This window comes from Sarcophilus harrisii, chromosome 4, assembly GCF_902635505.1.
Source record: "Sarcophilus harrisii chromosome 4, mSarHar1.11, whole genome shotgun sequence".
NCBI lineage: Eukaryota > Metazoa > Chordata > Mammalia > Dasyuromorphia > Dasyuridae > Sarcophilus > Sarcophilus harrisii.
In genome coordinates this window covers 326,277,958-326,294,920 of record NC_045429.1, presented here as the reverse complement: position 1 = coordinate 326,294,920, position 16,963 = coordinate 326,277,958, and the positions used below count along the sequence as shown (strand labels likewise).

General features: G+C 41.3%; 1 protein-coding gene across 18 annotated transcripts in view; it reads left to right on the top strand.

Moving 5' to 3' along the window:
* The first annotated feature begins 2,229 nt into the window (after nucleotides 1–2,229).
* Nucleotides 2,230–16,963, top strand: part of MAPT (microtubule associated protein tau) — a 156,065-nt gene continuing 141,331 nt past the window's right edge. For 4 of the 18 annotated variants that reach the window (XM_031965964.1, XM_031965951.1, XM_031965953.1 and 1 more), the window contains exon 1: nucleotides 2,237–2,997. In XM_031965964.1, the coding sequence (XP_031821824.1) occupies nucleotides 2,442–2,997 (556 nt within the window). In that variant the 5' untranslated portion in view covers nucleotides 2,237–2,441. Of the gene's footprint in view, nucleotides 2,998–4,173; nucleotides 4,199–16,963 lie in introns of those variants that run through there. The other 14 variants (XR_004233836.1, XM_031965954.1, XM_031965962.1 and 11 more) reach the window with 12 other exon arrangements.

Genomic DNA, 16,963 nt, shown 5'->3' with positions numbered 1-16,963 from the left:
TCTCTAGAGAAAAGAGAGTATCAGGAAGAGATTGTTCAATAGGATCAAAAGCTGCAGAGCGGTCAAATAAAAGATTATTAGATTGATGATTAAGAAAAGATCGTTGCTATCGTTGTTAACTGGAGAGAACAATTTCAGTTGAACAATGATATCAGAAATAAGGTTACAAAGGATTAAGAAAAAAAATGAGAAAAATGGAAGTGGATGCATTGGCAATAAATGAGTTTCTCAGTGAATTTATCCACAAAAAGAACCAGAGTGGGGGGATGATAGCAAGTTGGGACAGACTGATCAAATGAAGGTTTTTTTGAGGTTGAAGAGACATGGACATGTTTGTAAGTAGTAAAGGAAGTAGACAGTAGACAAGGAAAGATTGAACATTATAAGGAAAATAGGGATATCAAAGGGGAGCAATCTGCTAGAGAAGAGGAAAGGAAGAGTTGTTCACCTTTGAAAGAATGGCTACTTCGTTATGTTAGACTGGAGTAAGGGAGAACAGTTAGTGCAGAAGGAATCTGAGTGATTTGAGATGAAGAGGAAAGTAGAAAAGGGAGTTCTTAGCAAATGTCCAACAATTTTTCTTGTCCTCGAGGCAACAGGGGAAAAGTTGAATGATAAAGAAGAGTAAAAGTTTTAACAAAAATTGCTGTGGTGACTGCAAAAGTGTCACTGTCCATGACACTATCTACTCATCTCATCTTCTGCCATTCTTTTCCTTTTGTCTTCAATTTTTCCCAACATCAGGATCTTTTCTAAGGAGTCCTATCTTCTCATTATGTGGGCAAAGTATTTAAGCTTCAGACTCAGTATTTGATCTTCCAATGTAACCCGCACTATTTTTTTTACCAAAATATTTATTGATTTAATTTGGATTATTTCCTTTTAGTTCTTTATATGATTTATCTACCTCCTCCACCCTGGTAACAGATATTTAAGGCAAAAGCTGCAAATATTTTTAAGGCCATCTTTTTTGTATATGCTTATCATAAACTCTCAAAAGTGAGCTGATAAAATGATCCAACAAATATTTCATCTGAATGAATTTCCCTAAGTATTCATTGATTTGACCTTGCTGTCCAAGGGATTCTAAAAAGTCTTCTCCAACAATACAATTTGAAAACCTTGATTCTGTGGGACTCAGCTTTCTTTATAATCTAAATCTCCCAGGTATATATTGCCACTGGAAAAACCATAGCTTTGACTGTGCAGACCTTTGTAGGTAAAGTGTCCTTTTTGTATATGCTTATCATAAACTCTCTAACATGAACTGATCAAATGACCCCCCAAAATTTCATCTTAATGTCTTTAAGCATTGACTAATTTCCCTTTGCTATCCGAAGCACTCAAAAAAAGTCTTCTCCAACAACACAATTTGAAAACCTTGATTCTATGGGATTCAGCTTTCTTATAATCCAACTAATAGAAAAACTATAGCTTTGATTGTGCAGACTTTTGTAAGTAACATAGTGCCTCTGCTTTTTCATGCTGTACCGATTTATCATGTTTTTCTTCCAAGGAGCAAGATCATTTAATTCCATAGCAATCCCTGGCTGCAGTGATTTTTGAGGAATAAAAATAAATGGTTTGCAAAACACTTTACAAATATTATCTCATTTTGTCTTCATAACAATTCTGGGAAGAAAGAATTATCATCTCCATGTTACAGATGAGGAAAATGGGGCACGCAGAGGTTATGTGACTTACTTGCCCGAGGTCATTCAGCTAGTAAAGAGTCCAAGGCTGAACTCGGCTTCCTTACTCCCAATTGAGCTCTCTCCAGTGTGCCACCTGAAAAGTCAGAAATGACTATTTGGGAGCAGAAGGGAGGTAAGGGGAGGAGTGTGCACACCAGCCGAAGCAGAGTGGGGTTGACTTCCAGCCGGCAGACCTGGACTCGAATTCTGATTAAAAAAGAAGTGAGTAGGGGAAAGGAGATTGAACGGAGAAGGCTTTCTCAAGGAGCCACAAAAGAGAGAAGAAATGTAGGGGGCAAGCTAGCAGGGATGGATAGACCAAGGATGGTTTTTTGAAGATGGGGAGACGTTGACATGTTTGTAAATGTGCTGCTTTGTGACTTGAATCTCCCTCTGGGCCTGGCTTTTTCATCTGTGAAAAGGAGGGGTGGGGTGGATGAGACCACCCTGCGGACCCCCTCAGCGCCAAACCCACGCTACTGTGACCGTGACCGTGACCGTGACCGTGGGTGGGTCCGGGCGCGAGGCAGGCGCTAAGGCTGCAGAAGCGATGCAGGAGGCATCCAGGGGTCCTCTCCTGTCCGTGCTTTTGTGACTCTGGGGGTGTCTGGGTTAAGTCTGAGCTGGCTGCCCGCACCGCTCCCCCCTTCCCCTCAGGGAAAAGCCCCCAGGTCCCTCTGACGAGACAAAGGCCCCAGGCTGTCGGGAGAAGGGGGTGTGTATGGGGGGGGAGAAAAGTGTGTGCGCATGCGCTGGGGCGCGAGCGCGCGCCTGTCGGTGCCGGGGAACCCAGGCTCGAGGGTGGGTAAGGGAGGGATTGGGGTTGAAATTCACGGGGTGTGGAGGGGGAAAGAGAGAACCACGGGGGGGAAAGGAAAGAAGACTTGCGGTAGGGGCGACGGAGAGACCGGAGGGCCGCGCTCCCGGTCGCTTGAGGGCTCCCTCTGGCGGCCGGAGGAGAAGACGGCGGCGGGGAAGGGAGGGCGCTTGAGGCGGGGAGTCGCGCTTGCGCTCGCGCTCGCGCTCGCTCTCCGGCTCTCCACTTGCTGCCTCCTCTGGGCCTCCGCCCCCGCACTGCTGCTGCCGCTGCTGCTGCTGCTGCTGCCGCTGCTGCTGCTGCTGCTGAGTTACTCCGTTCGCGGGGAGGCGCCGTGGTCGCGCACTCTGATCCTCGGTTGCGCGCGCCCGCTTTCGCCCACCAACACCCACCTCCGCCCACCATCCACCGCCACCCATCGCCGCCGCATCCGCCACCGCCACCACCTTTTCCGCGCTCCGCACTCACCTCGCTCCGGCCAAGCAGGTAAGCGCAGGGGCTTGGGAAACCGTTTTGCTCTGCTCCCCACCCCCAGCTCCATCGGTGCACCAGCCTGCAACCGACTATCCTTGGCTGGAGAGCTGGGCTCCCGGCGAGCAAAGAGCGATGTCTTTTAAGCAGCCTTATGACACGCACCCAACCCTGTTGACTGCAGACCTGAGTGGGGGAGGATGGCAGGATTTCACTGTAAACTCATAAAGGGAAGCGTGTGTGGAGGAAAGAAAAAGGGGTTAGGCGTAAAAGCTTTTTTATTAACCTGGGGAGAGGTGTTGAAGGCACAGGGTGGGGCGCCGCTTGCAATGACCTCGGAGGAAAAAAGGGAGGGGGCTTGCTATTCCCTTCCCCCATACTACTTGCCGCAGTAGAGCGAGGGGCATCTTTTCCAATTCCAGCGACTAAGAGGGGGTGGGGTCCAGGGGAGGAGGATGCAATTTGGTTGAGGATGAGGGAGAAGAAATCTCCAGTCTTGCAGAAACCTCCATCCCGTTTGCATTCAGCCCTCGAAGGGCGTGGGGTAGATTTTCGACTACATGCTTCCCAACCCTAGGTCTCCTTGCGCTGCACAAGTGTGCTTCAGGTGGAAAGCTTACTAGGGTCCCCACCCCCAACCCGGCTTTCTTTCCCAGAATTCGGGAGACATGTTGGCTATGATAGAGTGAATTGGCTTAATTGAGAGGGGTGGATGAATGGATGGATGGATGGGTGGGTGGATGGATGGATGGCAAGTTTATCCTTAATTTCTGCTCTTCTTGTTCCCACAATTAAAAATCGAAAAAAGATGCATTTTGAGATTGACTTTTCTTAAGGGGGAGCAAATATTTTTTTTCTATTTCGTTCTCTCCCACCCCCCCAAAAAAAAAATCAGGACGTGTGTGTGTGTGTGTGTACGTGTGTGTGTGTGTGTGTGTGTGTGTGTGTGTGTGTATGTGTGTGTGTCCAGCACCGCGGCTGCGTCCCCGCCTTGGTCACTTGGAAAATCGAGCTTTTTTTTTTTTTTGCAAACGTCAGTTGCCGCACTAGGGGTTGCAGGCTGCAAGGTGCATTCTGAAAGGGTGTGTTTCTTTCTTTTCCTTTCTCGGGTTCTCGTTCATTGCTTAGTCGCAGCGGGTAGCGCTGTCCGTTCTGGAGCCGGCCCTTCGCCATGGCCGTGATGGCGGTAAGGGCTTGTCTCTGGATGCTGCAGTAGGTGTGTATCTGGAGTGAGTGTGTGAAAGAGGGAGGGAGGGGGGAAAGGAAAGGAGAGGGAGGGATGGGCTTTCTACCCCTCCTCTCTTTTTCAAATCGCTGGTGCCATATTTTGCAGTCTGACATGTCCTTATAATGCCGTTGTGATCCCGTTGGCATATTCTCTGTAGGGAACAGGGCGGCATGTGGTGATATAGTTAAAAGCGAGAAAGGGGTGAAATCTACTAGAAATCTTTACATTTTGCAACTGCAGGAGAGATGGCCTTAGGGAATCGTTCTCAGAGGATTGTGCCGCTTTGTGTCTCGTTGTTAAATGTTTCGTGTTTCCCCGCTATGGTTTTAAAATCTCGTTTGATTGAGAAGGGTGGTGTCTCCCCCGAACCCTGCCACCCCTCCTCCCCAGACTGTCACTGTAGAATCAGCAGGCTTTTGTTGAATTGATTCCTCCCCCCCCCTTAATAACCGAGGAAGCAATGTGACAGCAGCGATGGCAGGGATTACAATAGGCGCTTCTCTTCGCTGTTTCCGGGGTTTTCTGAGAATGTGTCCCCAAATTCCCCGGGGAGGGTTTTCTTTTCCCACCGTGTATGGGAACAGCAAAGGCTTTCCATCATCGCAAACCTCTACTGTCAGCAGCGCGCAGCCGGGACTACGCCCCTTTTAGGACCGGGCACGCGCGGATGCCAAACTGGACCACCCAGGCTGGCCAAGGGGAGAGTCACAGGTGCTCCCTCGTCCGCGGGGATGCTGCTTAGGATTTGAAAAAATGACCAAAAACAAATTCCCCAAACCCATCCCTCTGACTTGAGGGAGTTGCCTCTCTGCGTCGTTCCTTCCGTGCCAGGAGCTCCCATACCCGCACGCGCCCTGGCGCAGAATCCCGCTATTTCATTCCCGGGCCGGGGCACTATCCCGTGGCCACCACCCCTCGCGGCGCGCGCGCGCGTGTACGCATCCATGTGCGCGCGCTCATACACACACCCTCTGCATATTAATCCACACACAGACCAAGGGTCCTACTCTTCTTCCTGGGCAGATCCCTGCGAGGAGGGCAGGTTTGCGCGCGCTGCGCAGAAGGACGCCTACATGTCCGCGTGTTATGTAATGTAGAGTATTCTGGTGCCGGCGCCCTTGGACGAGCCGTGCCTGGGGCTGAGGTGGAAAGGCGGCTGGCCTTTTGCTGAAAGAGGTTCAGGGCAAGGAAGAATTGGTGGTAACGCGAGAAGATTCCGTAGCAAGGACCCCAGACGTCTAGGATCTATTTTTTTAGGGATAGAGTTACAATCTCGCTGGAGATTCAGAACCTACTCACATGGGGGAGGCACCCACCTAGAAGCAAGGCCTGATGGTGTCTCTTGCTCCATGCAGAGACACCCACCAAGAAGCAGGGCCTGATGGTGTCTCTTGCTCCATGCACGGGCATGGAAATCACCACAGATTCACGGTTGGGGGGGCGGGGGGTGCATAGAGGGACAGATTTTGGACAGCTCTTTACAATAAATTAATTGGCAACAAGCATTTATCTGTTTCTTTCCTCTTCCCCCCCCCCCCCCCCCCCCCCCCCATACTCTCCCAGGAGAACTAGTGAGGAGGTCAAGATCGCTTGCAGCCTTGTGACATGAAAAGTGGGTGGGGTGACATCAGGGAGACAGCCACCAGGAGGGAGCAGTACAAACACGGCGTCTCCATCAGCAGCTCTTTCTAGATGATTCTCTTTTCCGGAAGGAAATTAACAAAGAATAAACACTATCTTTGTAAGGAAGGGATTTGGCGAGATAGGGAATAGCAGGGAAGTGTGGTCTGAAGTATTATACTATCTGCTTTCTAAGTTGATCTGAACATTTCATTCTTGAAATAATTCAGCCCTGCATCTCCTACCCAAGCTAAAGATAGAAAGGGAGGTAATGAAGGGGCTTTGAGTGTTTTCCACCCCACCCAACCCCACTTCCAGTCTGTGAGGAGGGGGGGAACTAGTCAAAGTTACTTCCCAAAGCATTTATCCAAAAGAATGAGGATTATTCTGCTCATATTAGCCAGATGTTATCTCAGTGAAGATGGATTCTGTAGTTTTGACAGGCTGCTATTACTAAATGAATTGTTCTCAGCTTCTATTGATTTGAAGAATAGAAGGGATGAAAAGGGCTAAAATCTTTAGTTCACCAAACCCTAAATCAAAGCATGGGTTAAACTGCTAAAATGCTACTTGATTTTGAAATCTCTCTTCAAATGTTTGAGTATTGACTGGCAAAGATTAGGACTGCTGTCTGTGAAAGAATAATTGGGATGATTTTTTAAAATGTGACTTTAAAAAATTATGACTCTTTAAAACTCTGAACTTTGCTGAAGGATAAGTAATGGATTGTATTGCATTTCATTTCCCAATCAAAGGATGATTGCTATGTAATTTTGATCTTTGGACTTCAAATGATTGAATTTTTTTTTTTTTTTACTTTCACCAAATGTAATGGATAATGGAATAATTAGTATAGTTTCATCTTTAAGGCAAGCCTGAGATATATTAGACTGAAACAACTATATTGTAGCTGCTTACCAGGGTCACAGGACCTTCATAGGTCCATAGGATGACAAGCTATTAGATAGAATTTCCAAGAACATTAATGTACTTCTTTTCCTTCCCATCCCCAGAAAAATTGAAAAAATGCAAGGTACCCAGTCTACTAGGCTAATACCCAATTGTTCTCTTAGATTCTTCAACCTTGCACTGAAGTTCAGCTGTCAAAGGGTCATTAATTTGAGGAGCAGGGCTGGCTTCCTTCCCTCCTTGTTTTCCTGTCTTCTAATGTACTCCTTGAAAGAAACTGCTACCCTAGTGTAATGTTCATTTCTAGAATCAGCTGTGAGCAACATTCAAATTAGTGAATGTTATATGTTTCAGCTAAATAACATCTATGGTAGAAATAACTTTTTAGAAAAATCTTTAATTTTAAAAGGTAGTTTAAGAAATATTTTGATGAGGAAAAATAATTGTTTTTTATAGTCCTGGGATTTCATTTAATGTTTTATGTCTTTAAATTTCAATGCTGCTTGTACAGCGTGTCCCAAAAGTCTTATTTGAAGTTAAGCTTTCCCAGATGTATTTACTATTATTTTTTCTTGTCCACATCTCTTAAATTCCTTTCCTACCTTTTCTTGTTCCCCCTTTCATTTATAGTAACAGTTCTCATGCAACTGGCTATTCATTTTCCTATAGGTTAGTTTCATGCATCCATTAAACTTATTTCTAATTTACCGTCAGCCTATTCCCATAGGAGGAGGGGGAGGCAACAGTTTACTATATGTGCTCCTAAATGAATGACTTTCCTAGTTCTTAAAAAGCTATCAGCACAAACGGAGACTGGAAGGGTGTGGCTTTTAAATAACTTGTATTAAGCATGCCTCTTCTGACAAGGACAAAAGAAACACATTTCAGACAAATTGCAAAAAAGAAAATATATATGTTTTGACTTAAGTTTCAGTTGTTTTGGATCATTAAGAAAAGGTATATATTAGCAGTTTTTGGTTTCTTTTGTTTAAATAAATTGGCATATTAGCTCCCTTCATATCAGATTACATCATCTATTAACTGAGGGAGCTTCTTCACCACATTCCCTCAGCACAAATGTGCTCATCCAGTTTATTATTTTATCTAGCTCTTAATTCATAAGCTGCCAAATAGTCTCGAACAAGTGAATGTAATTGCCCCCCAACTAGAATTTAAGTCCCTTTTCCTCCATGACCAATAACTTGGATATAGGATAGGCTCTGGTCTTATAGCCTCTTATAAGGAGAGACAGAGGTGGAGAAGTCCTTGGTGGAGTAGGGAGTAGGGAACGGGCAAATTATGGGATGAATATTGTGATACTTTAGCTGAGGTGGAGGAGTGGGGGTTGTGTGAAGGGTCCAGTATTATTCAATTGTGTCCAATTTTTTGTGACCCCATTTTGGGGTTTTCCTGGCAAAGATACCAAAGTGATTTGCCATTTTTCTTCTCCTGCTCATTTTACAGATGAGGAAACTGCGGCAAACAGGGTGAAGTGACTTGCTCAGGGTCACACAGCTAGTAAGATTTGAAAGCAGGAAGATGAGTTTTCCTAATTCTATGCCCAGCTCTCTATTCACTAGACCACCCACCTCCATGTGGGTTATTTTGGTTTTCTGTAGCCTGACCAGAAATCCCAACAGCCATATTTAAAATTATTTCCATAAGAAAATGCATTCCAAATTCAAAACAACTGACTTCAAGTGAAGTTTTGGAACACAATCCATTCCTAAAGCATATATTTTTGACAGAAGTTTCTAATCCTGGACTTGCAGTTGAGTAGCATATTTAAAATCTCAGTTGAAAGAGTCATCTTGAATTGTCTAGTCTAATCTATAAAGTGATATAGTGTCACATTCTCCAAAGTGAGGGTGGGGGCTGCTTGAGGAGCCATGGGATTAACCAATATGAGGGTGGGAAGATGGATTGCATCCCACCTACCCCACAGTGGCCAAGATTTTCCAGTCTGTCCCCTTCTGAGCTAGATGGCAGCCCCTCAAGGTAGCTTGGGGGTATTCATAGCAGCAGCTACATACAGCTCACTTATGAACTCCTTCCTCCCTCACAAAATGCCCACCCCTGTAATCTAGATTACTTCATAGCTACAGAAGTACTCATAAAGGGACAAGTTCTACACTCCAGGAGAGTGACCCATTAGAGCCTTGTCTTTTCATTGGGCTCAAGATGAGCAGGCATAAAAGTGTTGAAAGCACGCAGATCTCATTGTGTCCATCCTCATTACAACTGAAACCACTTTCCAGAATTACCAGTGATCTCCTAATTGCCCATCTAAAGGCCTTCTTAACTTCCCTGAAGCATGTGACAGTTGGTTATCATTACCTCTCTCCTCTGAGTTTTCGTGGCATTGGTCTCATTTGATTTTCCTCTTAACATTGGTCTCATTTGATTTTCCTCTTAACGTTGGTCTCATTTGATTTTCCTCTTACTGACAGACTCAGTCTCCTTAGTTGGATGATCATACCCTGCTCCCTCCCCATGGGGATCCCCCAAGGCTCTGTATTGAGTCTCTCCTTATTTTTCCAATTGCCAACTTCAGTGGCTCCCACAGGTCTCACTATGCTATAAATGCAAATCGTGACCAAATCTACCTATCAGCCTTCGTCTCTCTCCTGAGTTCTGTTCTTGCATCACCAGCTTCTTATTGGACATTTCAAACTGGTTTATCCCATCAGTATCTCAAATTTAACTTGTCCAAAAAATGAATTCATGGGTTAACTAACCCAGGGGATGAACAACTTGGAGCCAGAGAAGAAAGAAGGGTAAAGAGAACATTTCACCTTTTAATATATTTAGCTTCAAAACTGAAAATGAGGGACCACCTGTCTGAGATGTCAAGACCAAAAGCTAAAACCAAAACCCTCTTCTAAACTTTTAGCCCCATGTACCAGCCTCCTTCCAGGTTCACAGCCTCAGTGTGACTTTCTCCCATATATCTCACCAAGTCTTGTTATTTCTATTTCTTCTTGGATTAGGTCAGCTAGGTGGTACGTTGGAAATCTGTGTGATCCTGGGCAAGTCACTTCCCTCTGTTTGCCTCAATTTCCTTATCTATAAAATGGGCTGGAAAAGGAAAGGGCAAACCATGCCAGTATCTTTGCCAAGAAAACCCCAAATGGGTTCACAAAGAATCAAAGTGAAAGGACTCAACAACAACCTCTTGAATCTTGTTCATCATTCCTCACCTCATCTTTAGAAATAGACTGTTAATGCCTCAAGTCTCTCCCCACTCCAGTTTTATAGCTCCCAAAGTGACTTTTCTAAGATGCAGATGACTTGCCATCTCATCCAGAAAACTCAGGGGGGAAAACTCAGAATACTATTATGACTCTATTGGTTATGCATAGATAATTCAAACTTCTTGGTGTTTAATCCGTCAGTTCTCAGTGAAGAAGCCTGGTATCATAGGGATAAGTGCTAGATTTGAATCAAAATACTTGGGCTACCTACTTGTGTGATCTTGAATAAGTCACTCTCTGGCCTCAGTTTTCTCATCTATGTAATAAAAGGGTTGGATTAGGTGATTTTTTTAGTGTCTGTAAAATGGGGTCATAAAAACAATTCCCTCAAACAGGGTTATTGTGAGGGTTCAGTGAGATAACATATGTGAGGTATTTTGCAAACCTTAAAGCACCATATAAATGCTAACTGAATCTAATCTACATCTAATAAATCCAATTTGCAACAAATTATGTTCTTGGATGACAGAGTGTAGTCTGTGATACAGTTAGAACCCAACAATTGGGAGTTGCCAAAACAGTCTAATATCCTCATCTTATGGATTTTATGGGTGAGGAAACTTAAGACCCAGAGAGATGGTGACTGGTCCATGGTCACCCCGGTATAATGCCAAAGTTCATAGTTGAGTGCTAGCTTCCTAATTCTGTCATGTGATCTGTCACCCACCACACTGATTCCATACCTTACCTAAATCTAGGTAAGCTTGACAGAAAACCAAACATATAATAATAATCACAGCTCACATTTTAAATTTTTTTATATTTTCTCCCACTTTCATATAAGAACAGTTTTTAACATTCGAGTTTCTTTTAAGTTTTGAGTTCTAAATTCTATCCTTGGATTAGTAAGCCATCTGGTATAGTTTACACATGTGCAACCACATAAAACATATTTCCATAGTAGTCCTTTTGTGGAAGAAAACTCAACCCCCCCCCAAAAAAAAAGAAAGAAAGATGGAAAAAAGTGAAAAAGAATATGCTTTGGTGTATATTCAGTTGCCATCAGTTTTTTTCTCCGGAGACAGACAGCATTTTTCATCATGAGTCTTTTGGGAATGTCTTGGTTCATTGTTAATTCTGAGAATAGCTAAAGTCATTCACAGTTGTTCATCACATAATATTGCTGTTACTGTGTACTTTCTGCTTACTTCATTCTCTATCAATTCATATAAGTTTTTCCAGGTTTTTCTTAAATCCCACTGATTATTTCTAATAGCAAAATAATATTCCATTACAATCACATGCCACAATTTGTTCAGCCATTCCCCAGTTGATAGACAACCCCCTTAATTTCCAATACTTGACTACCACAAAGTAACTGCTTTAAATATTTTTGTACAAAATAGGTTCTTTTTCCTAAGTCACATTTCTAAAACAACACAAAACTTACAGAGTACTCCCCTCAAAATACCCCTAAGATAGGTAACATAAGTATTTTTGTTCTCACATTTTCAAATAAAGTTACTGGAAAACAATGGCTTGCCATGAGGTCTTGCAATTAATAAATGTCAAAGATGAGTTCTAGGTCAGGTTTCCTACCTCATTTCACCATGCCCACTGTCTATCATGTGACTTATCACACTGCCGTCATCTCTGTAAACTTGACAGATACCCAAGGTCAGGTATATATTGCCAGACATTCTCATGGGGCCTGAAAGCCTGCAATAGAGCAGCCAACTTGAGAGCAGTCCCTTGGCTCCAGGCTGAATTAGTTAGCTTGGCTCAGGAGCCTTTTTCTCAAGCACCATCTACTCATAGGCAGCGTGAAATATGCAGAAAATTACCTGACTTTACTTTTCAAAATGGAATTCAGTGCAAAAGTTCAGAGGGTATATAGTAAAGTCAAATCTCGGTCCTAACCTCTGATGATAGGGTTCTGATGCTGATTGAGCATGATCTGTTTCAGGGCTCAGACTTTGAAATTCAGATGTAGTTTCCTAAAAGCCTTTTAGCTTTCTACACCATCTCCTGCTTCTTGCCACAATTAAGTTGGAAACTGATGAAGCATTCAGCATCCTAATTCTTTCCAGAAGCATTCTTTCCCCTCTTGTCTTAGTTTTTTGCATGTGACACAGAATAGATTTACTATGAGTTATTTTTTAAAGTACTGAGTTGATTTCCTATAATATGATATTCTGATGGCTACTTAATGACAATGAGGTGTTAACTTGTGTCCTTGGACCTCATTGATTTGAAATCTATGATAGTTAACCTCTATCAAGACCAACTCGGCTAAAATTTACCTTTGCACAATAAAGACATGATCTGCTTATAGAAATAGCTAATTTCACAGCTGTGTTTAACCTATTAAGACCAATTATTTTGATCTGCCCTCTTAGCTCCAGTTTTCAATTCTATATTGCTGATCTTGATAAACTGATTACTGTGTTGAGGTAGGCTTAGACTATGTTCTTGCCCTAGTTTTCTGTGATTCTTAAGGATTTCCTTAGGAGTCCTCCCTTCATTTATTGGGCAGGAGCCAAAACAGTTTGGTTGGGCTATCTTAGTAAATATACTACCAAGCATTCTGTATGCCTTCAATAACTGCCTTCCTAAAATAATAATTTTAAGTAATTTTCTACTTAAAGAATATGTGAATTAGCATCTGTTGAAAATTTATTGTAGGAATTCTTAGCCTAGGGGTCCTTTGAATTTGTTTTTTTTTTTTTAATTGTTTGATTTTAATTTTTATACTTCAATATTTTCCCTTGTAATCCTTCATATTATATTATAATCCTTTATATTTTATACTATAATCTTATACTACCAAGCATTCTGTATGCCTTCAATAGTTGCCTTCCTAAAATAATAATTTTAAGTAATTTTCTACTTAAAGAATATGCTAATTAGCATCTGTTGAACATTTATTGTAGGAGTTCTTAGCCTAAGGGTCTTTGAATATGTTTTGGTTTTAATTATTTTATTTTAATTTTTATTTGTAATCCTATATATTATATTATTATGTATTATATAATTGTATATATTATGATCCTGTATATCTTATTTTATACATTTAAAAACATTATTCAGAGAAGAGATTTGTAGGTTTAACAGGCTGCCAAGAGGAATCCACAACACAAAAAAGGTTAAGAACCCCTTACCTGCCAACTGCTCAGTACTAGCCTGGCTATCTCTGTATAGGATGGAACATAGGAAGAGGATTAATACAAAAGAAATGGAAACATAGCCATTGGCTATCCCTAAAGTTAAGAGATTGGTAACTAACCCAAAGATCAATCAGGATTTGAATTCAAGTCCTCTACTTCTAAATCCAGATTTCTATCAATTAATTAATCATTAAACATTTTTAAGTGCCAGACCCCACAATGATGCTTCTCTTAGAATTCTACACACTTGCATATAAATTTTTTTAAAAATAATTTTCCTAATTTTAATTACTTTCTTTTCAATCTAGTTTGTATAATGGTGTTAATCTTTATAAAAGACAACTTTTATGAGGTCACTTCCCTATTCAAGGGCTAACAACATATAGTCATATTGCATATTACATAAAGTCTAAATTCCTCTATAGCTTGACCCTCCCCTTATCTCTTCAACCTTATATTCTTTTAGATCTCTTAATAATTCCCATCTAAAATAGACTGATCATTCCCTCCTATTCTCCCAGTCTAGAATAAATCTTCCTTTCTAAATTACCTCAATTCTCCAAAGCCCAGCTCAGGTTTCAGTCCTTCTATGAATATCTCTCTAATTGCCTTAGCCCATAATAATTTCTCTCTTATCTCCCTACTCCTTTTGCCTTATAGACACTAATACAATATTTAATAATTAAGAGAGGCATACTCTCTAGAACAAGGGAAATGTCTTATATTTCCCCTAGTCAGATCACATCTGGAGTATTATGTTCAGTTCTGGGTACAGCATTTTATGGAGGACATTTATAAGCTGGACAACATCCAGCAGAGAGTGACCAAGATAATAAAATAAAATTAAAATTCATCATATGAATGGATGAATAAACACCAAATGGATCTCCAGGAATTGGAGAAGAAAAGACATGACAGCACCATGATAGCTGTCTTATAGTATTTGAAAGACAAATTAGGTTATTTTTGCTTATCCACAAAGAGCAAAACAAGAAGAAATGGATGGGAGCTGTAGAGAGGCAAATTTAGACTTAATATAATAAAAGACTTTCTGAAAATCAAAATTGTCCAATAGTGGAATGAACTGCCTTCATTGAGGTTCCAGACACCTGGAAATCTTTTTGTGAAGTTTTTTGTTTTTGTTTTTGTCTTGTTTTGTTTTGTTTGTTTGTTTTGTTTTTGGGGGGTATGCAATAGAAGGGATATCTATTCAGGTACAAGTTGAAATGGAGGACCTGATGTATTCTTTCCAATCTCAGAATTCTGCATTCTAAGAAAATGCTCCATTGAGAAGGGAGCATGTTTAATGCTTTTTTTGTTACCCTTTTTTTTTTACAGTATTTGTCAAGTAATAAGCCCTCAATAAAGATTTTGTATATTTGTGCACCAATAGATACTTTATTTTTATTTTCTTGTCTAAACTTGTGATTTCAGTAGCACAAGGAATTCCTGGTGAGAAAACTTATTGCAGAGAAAATAAATGCTATTAATTTTTTTTAATGAGGTCATGTTAAAGCAATCTTCATCATTAAAGATTTGTCACGGTTAGTCATTTTTAAGTTGTGTCCAACCCTTCATGACCCCATTTTCTTGGCTTTTCTTGGTGAAGATATTTGAGTGGTTTGCCATTTCATGGATGTGGAAACTGAGGCAAACAGGGTTAAGTGACTTGGCCAGTGTCACACAGCTAGTAAGTGTCTGCGGCCAGATTTTAACTCACCCAGCACTCTATTTACTTCACCACCTCACTACCCTCATTAAAGCTTATTATTCATTAAAGCAGGTATTCTATTTGCTTGAAAGTAACCCAACTACATTTCTTTTCATTTAAACTTTTCAACCATTCAGACTGATGCACATTCCCTTCTCCTCAATTTGTCACATTCTGCTGTAAGTTGGAACAAAAGCTGTTCTCATTTTCTCATTATTCTGATTAAAATATGGTCCCTAAGAAAAAGCTACCTGAGTCACGGGGAAAGAACCTCGGAGACTCTGGCTTCCATGAATGGCTCCCTTGTCAGATGAGACTTTGGAGAAAGTATTTTTAAGATGGAAGTAAGATTCTAAAACAGGCTGACCGTTTCATATGGCAAGTGTGACAGCAAAGCCAAATTTAGGCTTCGTGGTCCATCGGCATTTATAAACTCTAGCAACATGTCCTTCTTTCCTTGCATTCCCAAGGATTTTGAAGAATGTTTAAAACTAATTCATTGTGGGCAATAGTACAAAGTATGGGGAGGGGGGGGTACAGGGCAGCCCTCAAGGTCTACTTGGAGGTGATTTCATGTCCCTTCTGATTCAAGGAAGATGCTTTGGGTCCTTTCCAGCATAAATTTTAGATGGATTAGTTTTCAGCATTTCTCTTCATTTTAATTCATGTAAATGAAGCCTTAATTTATCCAGTAGAGTCCCTTGTGGCTCCCTTTGTTAGCCCCTCAGCTTTCAAAACCAGACCGCCCCTCCCAGGCCATAGAAGCTCCCTGAGGTCAGGGACAGCGTTTGCTTCATTTATTGCACCCCTAGGACTTGGTTTAGCAGTGATTTTTCATTCGTTACTCCTTTGAAAGCCATTCGTATATGCACCATTACAGTGCAGGAAGGTACCCAAGAATGAGGGGTGTGCTAGAAAATATTTAACAACCAGCTTTGGAGGGAGGTGCAGAGTACAGGACACACTTTTAGGTTTAATACACATTATTGATATTTTCCCCATTACTTAAGTCCATATAAGTAGCAAAATAATAACTCAAACCCTGATTTTTGTAGCATTTGCCACTACTCAAGGTAAATGATCACACTGAAAATTAACAATTGGATCTCTGTTCTTGGAACTGGTTCCATCATATCTCTGCTAGGAATCCTTAATATACAAGTCCTTATTCTGGGATCCATGATGTGGAGAGGTTTTAAGGGGTTTGTCAGGTTAGAGGGGGGAAATGGCATCTATATTTCAACACAATTGATTTCCTTTGTAATCTGCTCAATTTTATCTGAGAGGATGTCCATGGGTTTCTCTAGACTGCCACAGAGGGACCTCTGTATGTGCACCCACATACATACATACACAGTTAAGAACTTCTGCTCAGGGGAAAACCCCAACATTTATGAAGAAATAGATGTAACTTTTCCTTGGTAGTCTCAGAAATAAGGAGCAGAAATTGGAATTAGGAAGCACTGCTGATTAGATTTTTTAGTTCTTGGCTTTAGAGAAACAGAAGTGGACAGGGTCATCTTATCACTCTAGATTTCAGTCTTCTCATCTGTAAAATAGGGTCACAATTATAATTGTGCTCATTAACCAAAATGGTTCTAAAAAAAAAAAAAGGTTCTAAAGAAATAGAGGGATCAGGAAGATCCAGGTTCAGTCTGCCTAATTAGTTGTGTGACTATAGGTAAATCCTCTTGGTTCCTCCAGATAATTCTCTAAACCCATCAGTTTCTGGTGACCAAGTAGTCATTGTGGAGGGAGTTTCCCTGTCAGGACTATCCCCCCAAACAATATATACAAGGTGCTTTTTGTGGCTCAAATAAGGAAATAGATACAAAGTATAAACTGTAAAGATCTATACAAATACAAGCTGTTTACTGTTACTATAAAGGACCTTGGCACAGAACTAGAGATTTAGAAACTCATTTGATTTGCCATATGCTTAGGATAACTGAGATCCTCTCACAATGGCTTGGACTTTTGTCTCTTTTTTGTCTCTCTATCTAATCTATCAGATATCCTGTTAATCTTACTTTCAGTAGATATTTACTTCTAGTAGATAACTGCTGGACCCACCTCTTCCTTCCTTCTTTTTTTTTAAATTTTTATTTATTTTATTTTTAATTTATAGAATAAAACAAACATTTCCTTAAAA